The sequence below is a fragment of the Budorcas taxicolor genome, chromosome 17, assembly GCF_023091745.1.
Source record: "Budorcas taxicolor isolate Tak-1 chromosome 17, Takin1.1, whole genome shotgun sequence".
Classification (NCBI taxonomy): domain Eukaryota; kingdom Metazoa; phylum Chordata; class Mammalia; order Artiodactyla; family Bovidae; genus Budorcas; species Budorcas taxicolor.
In genome coordinates, this window is record NC_068926.1 from 62,216,536 (window position 1) to 62,228,570 (window position 12,035).

General features: G+C 35.5%; 1 protein-coding gene across 1 annotated transcript in view; it reads left to right on the forward strand.

The window, feature by feature from the left end:
* Positions 1–12,035, forward strand: part of NAA25 (N-alpha-acetyltransferase 25, NatB auxiliary subunit) — a 64,723-nt gene that overhangs the window by 13,443 nt on the left and 39,245 nt on the right. Inside the window, exons 4-10 of the mRNA XM_052654598.1 lie at positions 118–236; positions 4,886–4,960; positions 6,059–6,166; positions 6,536–6,614; positions 7,873–7,984; positions 8,521–8,610; positions 9,661–9,830. Of these exons, the coding sequence (XP_052510558.1) occupies positions 118–236; positions 4,886–4,960; positions 6,059–6,166; positions 6,536–6,614; positions 7,873–7,984; positions 8,521–8,610; positions 9,661–9,830 (753 nt within the window). The remainder of the gene's footprint in view (positions 1–117; positions 237–4,885; positions 4,961–6,058; positions 6,167–6,535; positions 6,615–7,872; positions 7,985–8,520; positions 8,611–9,660; positions 9,831–12,035) is intronic.

Below are 12,035 nucleotides of genomic sequence, written 5' to 3' on the forward strand. Positions count from 1 at the left end.
AGATATTTCTTCTTCCTTAATGATAGGAGACATCTGTTTCCCCCAAATAGGGAAAAAAAATTGCTACTAAGATTTGTTACACATCAATAATTAAAATCCTGTTTCTCTTTGTCTTAGCGGAGTTAGTCACAAAACTTTATGAGGCAGCTGTGAAGAAAGTTCCCAATAGTGAGGAATATCACTCTCACCTCTTCATGGCCTATGCCAGAGTGGGCGAATACAAGAAAATGCAACAGGTAACTTGATAACCCAAGCCTCCTGGGCTGTGCGTTTTCTCTGAAAGCCTTTTCACCGTGGTTGAACTGCAGTTGTGTGTGTGTGTGTGTGTCTGCACATGTATGCTTGCATACTGTATAGGAGTCAATCTATGTATTTGTGTGTGTGGATCAACCAGATATTTGTGTGTGTGTGTTTTAAAGATGAACAACTATTCAGATTCTTTAACTGATTTATTTGGGAAACGTGATTGTTCTTTTGTGGCTTAATATATGTTTTGTTTGGTTCTAGTAAGTACAATCTAAAGGACAATCTTTAGATTGTCCCACTGCATCAGATCGCTGGTATATTTTCAGAAAATGGGCAGAAATCCCAGAACAATAACTGAACAGACTAGAAAAATTGGCTTTAAAAGTTTACATCTATTTTGTAAATTCAACCGTGTATATAGCCTGCTAAGATTTTTAAATCCACAGCGGGGGGAAAAAGTCCCTGTTGCTTGGGATGCTTTTTTTTCCCCTGGATGCAGCTTCTCCTTCTCTGCTAGTTAGCACATTTCCCGTGTTCCTTGTATACCTGTGAAGGTGCCTCATTTGGATACATTGGGGCTGATATGTAAGTAAAACTGCCACCCCAGAGAAATGGAATTTGCCCAGTTAAGCTCATAAAGGGTTATGATGTCAAGCTAGAATTTTTTAAAGAAATGCTTTGTGGATATAATATGTTCTGAAGGCAGATATTTCCTACTTGGGTTTTTATTTGGTCTTATTTACTTGAAATATCAGGCTTCCCAAGTGGCTTGGTGGTAAAGAACCTGCCTGCCAATGCAGGATCTCCTGCAGGCGACGCTGGTTTGATCCCTAGTCAGGAAGATCTCTGGAGAAGGAAATGGCAACCCATTTCAGTATTCTTGCCTGGAGAATCCCATGGACAGAGGAGCCTGATGGGCTATAGTCCATGGGGTCGCAAAAGAGTTGGACACAACCTGAGCAACACTTTCACTTGAAGTGTCAAATTGTAACACTAGATAAAGCAGGGAAGGTGGAAGATACTGTATTAAGATAAATCCTTTAAAAATCAGTTTTTGTATTCACCTTGGCAAGTTTTTAAACTGGAAGAATTTTGAGGGGCCCAAATATAATTCTTTGAAGAAATTTTATCATTATTTTTATTTATTGTTGGAGTATATTCTCAGGAAAAGTATTCAGAAATTATAATTTTTCTTCCATTGTAAAATGGGTGTATTTTTAAAAATTGGTGACACTAACATAAACATGTAAATCTTTAGTATGATTTTTACTTGTAAGAGTATGTTTTAAGTAAAGCATATTAAATATACATTAATATGGACGCAGGTAAATAAATTACCTGTGTTTTTCTACCTATATGGTAGAAAAACTGCAACACCTCATTCTCACTCCCTGCACCCATCCGTGGTACTGTGTGTCTTTATTTGTTCACATAGAAAGATATTCCCAGTAGTGATTGAAGAGAGCAGGTTGTAAAATGGCCTTCTCCCCCTTCTCTCCCATCCACCTCTCCTTAATAAAAGATAGTATTAGATGTATGTACTGAAATATTGCTAGGATATAGGGCTGTGGTTACTTTCCAACTTACTTTCTGTTTTTTTAAAAAGCTTTTGTTAATTTATGATCCCACAAAATACATTTTTGAAATACATATTTTATAAAATATAAACACATAAAATAACAAAAAGTAGAAGTTCATGCAATGGCAATATTAAGGTAAATTTTGAGAAGAGGAAAAAATAATCTGCCACTTGATCACTTTTATTTTTGTAAGGTTTAACTTTACTTGTTGCCAGAGATATGTATAATTTTTCAGCTTGCTCTTTGGAGACTGTTGCTCTGACTTGGCTTAATAGTTACAGCTTCTCAGTGTTTTAACCATAGCTTGCTTTTGCATTGTCTTAGTCTATTGTATTGGAGGAACGGAGTCTTCTAGTGTTAAATGTCTCAGAACGGAGTTTGTTAGCTCTTATCCTACCTTTGTTGCTGCTCAAGGTAGTCACAAGTTCTTAGCTCATATGTATGCTTATTTTGAAATGGGTATGTTCGTCTGGGGTAATAGGTATTTTATAAATTACGTGCTATGTTTCTTAAGAATAAAGGCTTTTGTTCACTACTGAATCCTCAGTTCCTAGGATAACATATGCATGATAAATATTTGTTAAATAACGAGCGGTTTGCATAAACTGGTTTAGGTAAGAGGGAGGGAAGCCAGGGAATCAGAAAGTTTAAGGATTTCTGCCCCACAGATATCTCCGGCAGGTAACAGTAAAGCCACCTTGAATAAAGAGTTGCTAGTTATTCACATGATAGATGACTAGACTGTCCTTTTTCTGTTAGTGACATTCCTATTCTCTGAGTCACCAATTTGTGGCCACATTTTTCCAACTTCTCTGTGGTTGGAAATTCTCCGTAGCAACAGAATGATTGCACCTCTAAGACAGTAGGGTATAGGCATGAAAATTTTCTTTTATGTTAGAAATTCATATTAATATTCCTTTTTATTTCTGTATGTCATTATAAAATGTTTTCTTTACCCAAATTATTGAAAAAAAATTTTTTTAATGCTTTGCACTTCATTTCTCCAGTTTGGTTGGTATTAGAAACAGGGACCTCAAGCAATCCTGGACTCTCCTCCTTATCCTCTATGTCCATTTTGTCTCTAGAGTCTTTTATTTTTTTAAGTTTTTTTATTAACATATAGTTAGTTGCTTTGCAGTATTGTGTCAGTGTCTGCTGTATAGCAAAATGAATAAGCCACACATACACATATATCCCCTCCCTTTTGGTGTTTCACCATCCAGATCATCTTGATTCTGCCTCCAAGGGGTTTTTGAGGTTTCTCTCTCTTTTTTTGGGGGGGGTGGGCACAGGGCTTGTAGGATCTTATTTCCTGACCAAGGATCATCCCATGCCCCCAGCAGTAAGAGCATGGAGTCCTGACCACTGGGCAGCCAGAGAATTCCCTGTTGCATATACCGATTCTTGGTTTAGTTCTGCATTGCCTCCCCCTATTCCTCCTATTTTCTTCATAGTACTGCTAAAACACTCTGGAGGAGTATAGATTTATACAGTGTCACAGTGTTACTCTGTATAGCTTCCTTTTTGAATGCCTTAATAACAAAGGTACCTCTGTCTACCTCTTAGCCCTTTTCCCTTCTACTGCTCTTAATTTTTTGCTTCTGCTAGATGTCCTACTTGTTCTTATCAGCATGCCTTTTCTTTAATGTTTTTGTTTATTCATTTTGCTTCTACTAAGAAATTGATTCACTCCAAATGATTATATGTATTTTTACCCCCACATCTTTGCTTTTAGACATTGTGTTTGACCTTCGAGTTCCATCTGAAAGACTGCTACTTTGGAGAAGGCTCTTCTCTGCTTTTCCTTAAAAAAAATAAAAAGGAATAAACAAACTTATTAACCTTGTTTTCCTTGGAAACGCCCTGTTGTTTAGTTGCCAAATCATGTCCAACTCTTAGAAAATCCCGTGGACTGTAGCCTGCCAGGCCCTTCTGTCTATGGGATTTCCCAGGAAAGACTACTGGAGTGGGGTGCCATTTCTTCCTCCAAGGGATCTTCCTGACCCAGGGGCGAAGTCTCCTGCGTCTCCTGCATAGCAGGCGAATTCTTTTGCTGCTCAACCACCTGGCAAGCCCCTGGAAACACCCTAGCATGGTGTTTCTGTATAGGATGTTTTTTTTGTTTGTGATTATTTTTTTCGGTGGCTTGTGGAATCTTATTAGTTCCCCGACCAGGGATCAAACCCTGTCCCCAATACTGAAGTGCTGAGTCCTAACCACTAGACTGCCAGGGAATTTCCCTGTATAGGATGTTTATTTTTATTGCCAAGAATATTTTTAGTTGTCTGAATATTTGTCTTCTTCCCTAGCTTTTAAGTGCCTTGGGGATCAGGACTCAATCTTTGTGTTCTTGGCAGGAATAGACATTTCCTTCCACTTAATGTAATAGGGGCTCCATGTATTTTTTTCAATAGTAACTGTGATAATTAGCTGATAGAGTTCTTAGCATTGATTACTAATTGGGCAATTATGGACAGATTCTCAGTTTTACTTGAATAGATTTTTGCTTCTTTATGCCATGTTTCTGCTTTTAAGTATTTGAGTATTATACATTATACAATGAAAGGGTTCAATTCTAATTAATGGTATCTTGAAAGAACTTGAATATTTTCCTAACCTAAGAATTATTTTTTGAATGATGTCAGAGTAATTTTGTCTAACTTTTAAGTTTAAATATGCTGTATTTTTTTAATTTTACTGTAATGGATTAGTGCAGTGGCTTCAGTAGAGTTTGTTTATTGATACGATAAGCCACATTTGTTTTTGCTTGGTAGTCTACGAGAACTATATTGGAATGCAGTATTTTCTAGGAACATTGGGCTTCAATTTGAGAAAATGTGATTTAAAAGGTGAAATATTCCTGATCTTGTAAAAATTTGCTGTTTTGATTACCTCTCTTGTTAGCCTATAGAGCATATCCATCAAGTTACTAGGCACGTACAGTAACTGGCATATGTAAACATGTGGTTATTTTCCTTGGAAACTTCTTGCCACATAGCATTAACTGCTCTCTGTCTGATGTTTTCTAAACAAAATATTTATGGCTCTCTGTCTTTCAGGCTGGCATGGCTCTGTATAAGATTGTCCCCAAAAACCCTTACTACTTTTGGTCTGTGATGAGCTTAATTATGCAAGTGAGTATGGCATTCAGAATGGGATTGAGATTTGTTTTTATTTTTGTGTACAGTAATTATCCTTAATGTGTCCTCTGAACATCTTGGGTAATGTGTTGCAGCATGTGTCAAACAGGGAGTTGATACACTGTCAGCTGATTTTTTTGAATTGAGGAGTTTTGGTATTCTTTATGAGTTGATACATTGGTTTATTTGTGTGTAATACACAGTGTATTTCCCCTTATCCTTAGATCTATTACTAGGTTGCTTGATCAAGTTATGAGCCTAGAAATGTTTGCTATTGTTGGTTAGTGAACAGATCATTGAACTGGGTGACCTTGTTTTGTCACTTCTTTCTGAGCCTCAGTCTGCTTTTTTGCCTAATGGAGATGCTTATCTCCCAGAGCTACTTTGAGGACAAAATAAGATACTGTGTATGAGAGGATGGGGAGGAAGGTGTTAAAATGTAGCAGTTTAGAACAGAGAGGCTCAGACTAGCCTGCTTTTCAGATACTGGCTTTACCCCATGTCTTGAGCTGTTGGGAAATCTTTTTAACCTTAGTTTATCTGTAAAATAAGTATAATAACTACTCTGAAAGGTTGTTTACAGAGGCAAATAAGCTCGGAGCAGAATCTTTGGCAATGTTAAAATGATTACTATCATGTATCGATTTTAATGATCAGTCTGAGGCAACTGTAGCTGTTAAGTAAGCTGTGCTATAAATAGAAGAAATTGGCATTTCCTTTATAATATGTGAACATCTCAAGAAGACATTGCAAAAGCTTTTCTCTTCAAATGCTTGGTACCATTTATCTATAATAAACAGTATAAACGTAACCCCCCTTAATATATTTCAAGAAAAATGTTTGAATGACCTATATGAAAGTTAGGTCATATTGTAGAAACTGTTTCAAGAATGTGTAAGATAATCTTAAGAAATCTCTTGTAAAGCAAACCATCTCTAATGTATCTTCTTGGTAAATTCAAATTAGGTCTGATCTTTGACATAGTGGTTTGTTAGTTATGGGCCAGAGTCACAATAATAGTCTGCCTGTCAATAATATAAATAGTGCAAACAGGGAAGAAATTTGAATGAAACATGTATCTTTCTCCTCCAGTCTATATCAGCACAGGATGAAAACCTCTCAAAAACAATGTTTCTGCCCCTAGCTGAGAGAATGGTAGAAAAAATGGTGAAAGAGGACAAGATAGAAGCAGAGGCTGAAGTGAGTAATTTAAACCCCACTTTTGTATTTGCATGTTTTTGATACTGTTACAACATTATGAATTGTTGCTTTATTCCCTTTAGAGAACTAGTTCCTCACTCTTGTCTTTTGTGTAAATGTGAAACTGTGGAATTCCCCAGCCTAGGTGTAGTGAGTGAAGGAGCTATTGTTTCTTGCATGCTTCCAGCAAGTGTTCTCTGTTGAGATATACACAGATAGGGGAGATACTATTGCCTGATTCTCACTGTTAATTTCATCTTATTTGAAGATAGTGTTCTTTTCTATTAGACAACTTTTTAAAAACATATAAATGACATATCTCTATTATTGAAAAGTTTCAGTGGTTACACTTTTTGTTTTTTCTATAAGGTTGAACTTTATTATATGATCCTGGAACGTTTGGGAAAGTACCAGGAAGCCTTGGATGTTATCAGAGGAAAATTAGGAGGTAATTGAGGGTCTGTTTCTTTACATACTTACCCATCTGTATTATCAAACTTTTTGTTTTTCAGTTAGATAAAACATACCTTAACAGTTATTTATTTAGCCACGAGGGAGCATAATTATTTTTTCAATTGTTTAAAAATCATTAATGTTTTCTTTGAGCTGCTTTTCCATAGTCTTTCCTGTTTCTAAAAATTTGTTAATCTTCTTATTGATTTGCAACAGCACTTTACATGTTAAAGAAGTTAGAGCTCTTTTCTGTTGTCGTGAAAATACTTTTTTCCTTTTTGTTGGAAAATTTATTTGTATGAACTTCATAGATCGTGTTAAACTATTTCTCTGTTTTTAGACATTTATAACAATTTGTTTCCTAAATATTTACACATTTTTAATTTCCTTAGGAGAAATTCATGGGAATATAGTTATTGTTTTGACAACTCTGGTTTTTAACTGTGACTTTTTGGTCAGTTTCTTTTATGGCCTCATAACTCTGATTAGGTCCAGCCATGAAAAAGATTTTGTTTCATAGAAGTAATGTATATCCTTTACTAAAACCATAACAGTAACTGATAGTTTTAACTATTTTAATTATATAAAATGTAGGAAGAGTTTTGTTTTTATATTTAATGTTACTTTCTAACTTTGACCTTGCAGGTGAGTAGAAGTCAACTTTGTATTTTTATTCAGTTAGGTTGTAGTTCTATGGATAAAGTTTAAGTTTTCTATAGAAAATTCATAATGTAATTGTTGGCATGCTTAATCTGCTAAACTGTTTTAAAAGAACAGGGCAGATATAATTTGGTCAGAAATTTAATCCTAGTTTTTTTGTTGAAGAATTTGATTCATTTCTTTTCTTTTAATCTTCCTCCTAACACCTCCCCTTTCTCATCTTGTTCAAGTCCAAGCTTATTCAATGTTTTGAAAGTGGGTGGGTGGTGAGTCTATAGTCTAAATATACAACTCCTCAGATACTCTTGGGATTTTATGTGTATCCCATATACTAGATCTTCAACTCAATATGTTCTGGATCCTTTTATTTTATAGGAAAACAGGATTTAAAAGTTTATATCAGAAATATACTATTTTTCTTTTCAGGAAAATAACCTTTAATGAGATAGAACTTTGTATCTAACAGTGGTCCCATTTTCTGAGAGAGTGAATTTTAAGAACATGTGACAGTTTCCTTCTTGTATTTGGACTTTGTTCTGATTTCTGAGTGAAAATGAAACCAGCTTACTAACTTTTATTACTTTTAATTGTAGAGAAGTTGACAAGTGAGATTCAGAGTCGGGAAAATAAATGCATGGCTATGTATAAGAAACTGAGCAGGTGGCCAGAGTGTAACGCCCTTTCTCGGCGCCTCTTACTAAAAAAGTAAGTATTTGCTTCTTGGACTATGAGAGTAGAGTGGGGCTTTTTGATTTTTTGGGACTACATCTTTCGATTTCTGGGCATAAAGTGAAGTCCTTTAGTTGTGTGTCCTGGATATTTTTTAAAAGTTTTTGATGAGCCTTCATCTTTCAGTAAAGAAGTACAGTGAAACTTTTGCCACCAGGATGCTGAGTATTCAGAATGAATGCTGAAATTTCATTAATTTGTTAAACTAAGGATTGGTCTCCCCCCAGCCCACCTAGGAAGCACTGTGGCGGGTTTTCTATAAAGAATATTAGGTTTTTAGACCTGGTTATTTTATTGAAGGAAAAAATAGCATCTTAGAAGTGTTTGACCTTAAAAATACCTTTGGAGTTGCTGCCCTTTTAGGGCTGTAGAAGAAACCCAGAGGGAAGATTGGATTTCTCCTAATGAAGACTAAAATATCACTTAGAAAATAAGTTGAGTACCATGGTTCCTCAGGCAGATTTGTCACAACTTGGGTTTAATCCTGTGTGCACCATTCAATCTGATTTTAGCTCAGATGACTGGCAGTTCTATCTGACTTATTTCGATTCTGTCTTTCGACTGATTGAAGAGGCCTGGACTCCTCCTGCTGAAGGTGAACAGTAAGTTGTCTTTTTTCCTGAATTACAGCACTTTTTAATATGTTGTAGCAAAAAGATTTCCTTATAAGCCTAATTGAATTTTCTGTCTCAATAATGTATCTCTTTCGAAGAAAGATTTTTTTTTTTCCATTTTAAAATTTTAAAATAAATACATGTCCATTGTAAAAATCCTAAATTAGGATAGAAACGTATGGTGTGAAAAATGTTAGTTCCTAGTTATCCTATCATCCCAGGATGTTTTTTTCCCCAGTTTTATCAAGATATGATTGACAGAAATTAGTCTTGATAATAGTTTGATATCTTCCAGATTTATTTGAAAAAGACTTTGATGTTTTCCAAATTTATTTATATTATGCATATACTAACATAACTATTCTTATTTAACATAAAAATGAAATTCTTTTAGATGTAATGATTTACAACTTGATATTCTCCCACCTTAAAATGTATCTTGGCCGTCTTTCCATATATAGTAAACACAGATTTGATTAATTCTTTTTAGTGACTTAAGAGAACTCCATTTGAGAAATGTACGAAATTCATTCAGTCTGTCTCCTGTTGATGGGTACTTGTATTGTTGCTGATTGCTGTTTTGGGGGCTATTACAGACAGTATTCATAAATAGGATCTTTTAAAAAAGTGAATAAGGAAATAGGATTTATGGTAACCAATTATGAAATGATGCTTACTTTATAATATTAACTAAGTCTCTAATTCTTCTCAGACTCATTTTCTTAGCACTAAAATTTACTTACATTTTTAATTAGGTAATATTTTATATATGCAAAATATATAAATAATGTTTTTTTAAGAAAACAGTAGAGGTGTTTAATCTCTGTAATAATCAGATGCCAGAACTGGGAGGAATCATGTGTCATACTAACCATCAGAATATGCTCATAGCTTTTATTCTCATTTGTATTGTTTTATTGTTATCAGATACTTATTGTTATTTTTAATTTGTTTCTTGAAATCAGTTTGGCTTGACTTGTAAGTTTTGGCACAGAACAATAGAGGCACAAAATACCTTTTTCATGTGTTTATACCCAGCTCTTTAGAAGGAGAAGTACATTATTCTGCAGAAGAAGCTGTGAGGTTTATAGAAGATCGGATAACAGAAGAATCTAAAAATTCTCGCCATCTCCGAGGACCACATCTAGCTAAACTGGAGCTGATTAGACGTTTACGACGTCAAGGTTTTAATGATGAGTACAAACTGGGTAAGAAGCTGTAATAATATTTGGGAACCAGGGAGAAGGGATAGGGACACACTTGGTACCCAAGGGCGGTATCTGTTCTCGGAGGCCTACAGTATAAAGTTGTGTTTTGCAAAGCAAATGTCTTCATAACCTGAAAAGAATTACTGATGACTGGATCACTAATAAAATTAGGCCTCAGTCACACACGCAACTTAGCTTAACTTTAACATTTCTCTCTATGCCATCAGAGTCTTTGTCAGGCATTCTTTTGCTGACCTAACAATAATATCAAAATAAATTTCAAAGTAAAATAGCCAGTTCTGTAAAAGTTTGAGGATTTCAAGAAATGAATGAATGAATTTCTTGAAAATCTGCTCTAAGCACTCATAAAAACACTGACAAAATAACTTCTGGCCAAGTTAGAGCAGTTAACAGTTGAGAAAATTTATAAGGATAATGACAAGATGGGAGAGAAGAATGATTTGGATAGTAGAGGATTAAGAGAGACCTTCAGGAAATTTGATGAAGCACTTAGATGTTTTTGTAAAATGGTTCTTGTTGAGCTTACTGCAGAAGAGTAAATGTGGTCATATTGTACTAGTTCACAGTTTTATGGGGAAAAAGCACTACTCCCAGCCAAAATCTGCTCATATTAAGAATTAGAATTAGCTTTAGCTTTAAGTATACCCTAAATTTTGTTAGGTTTAAGATCGTGAACTTCAAAAACATTTTCAGTTTCTTTTTTCTTTTTGAAGACAAAGCTCCAAAGAACCTTTCCCCTCCCCCCACCACCCCATTCATCATTACAGAAATTTGGTTCTCATTAAAACTTGATTAAGAGGGTTTTTTTAGGGACCAGTTGTCCTCAGAGGATGAGCACTTCTCAGTACCTAAAACCTATCCTAGAACATGTCTTTCCCTTCTAATCATGTAATTAGTGTTCTCTGCAGTTTATTCTGAAATTAACTGGCTATCTCTTCATTCTATATGTCGATTATTCACAGCCAGTTTTGTATTCTATGTTGACTTCTTTCTTTGGGTCTACCTCAGTCACTTTAGTTTGTATTTATTCCCGAATTGCAAATGAAAATCGTTCATGTGACTTTCAGCAAAATATTGTTAAAATATATTTCAAAGAATTGTTTTTTTTTTTTTTTCGGATTTCCCTGGTGGTCCAGTGGTTAGAACTCTGTGCTTCCACTTCAGGGGGCCTGCGTTCAATCCCAAGTTGAGGAAGTAGGATCCCACAAGCTGCATGGTGCAGGCAAAAAAAAAAAAAAAAATGCTTTCTTTCCAAAGATGGAAAGAAAACTATTTGGATCTGCTTTCACACTTGCTATTATATTCATCTCCTATCTTCCTCTTCCCTCTCACCCACCTGAATCTTATAAATTGGATTTGTCTAATGATTTAAGGGACTAGATCTGATAGACTGCCTGATGAATTATGGACGGAGGTTCGTGACATTGTACAGGAGACAGGGATCAAGACCATCTCCATGGAAAAGAAATGCAAAAAGGCAAAATGGCTGTCTGAGAAGGCCTTACAAATAGCTGTGAAAAGGAGAAGTGAAAGCAAAGGAGAAAAGGAAAGTTACAAGCATCTGAATGCAGAGTTCCAAAGAATAGCAAGAAGAGATAAGAAAGCCTTCCTCAACGATCAATGTAAAGAAATAGAGGAAAACAACAGAATGGGAAAGACTAGAGATCTCTTCAAGAAAATTAGAGATACCAAGGGACCATTTCATGCAAAGATGGGCTCAATAAAGGACAGAAATGGTATGGACCTAACAGAAGCAGAAGATATTAAGAAGAGGTGGCAAGAATACACGGAAGAACTATACAAAAAAGATCTTCACCACCAAGATAATCACAATGGTGTGATCACTCACCTAGAGCCAGATATCCTGGAATGTGAAGTCAAGTGGGCCTTAGAAAACATCACTACGGACAAAGCTAGTGGAGGTGATGGAATTCCAGTGGAGCTATTTCAAATCCTGAAAGATGATGCTGTGAAAGTGCTGCACTCAATATGCCAGCAAATTGAAAACTCAGCAGTGGCCACAGGACTGGAAAAGGTCAGTTTTCATCCAATCCCAAGAAAGGCAACGCCAGAGAATGCTCAAACTACCGCACAATTGCACTCATCTCACACGCTAGTAAAGTAATGCTCAAAATTCTCCAAGCCAGGCTTCAGCAATACGTGCACTGTGACTTCCAGATGTTC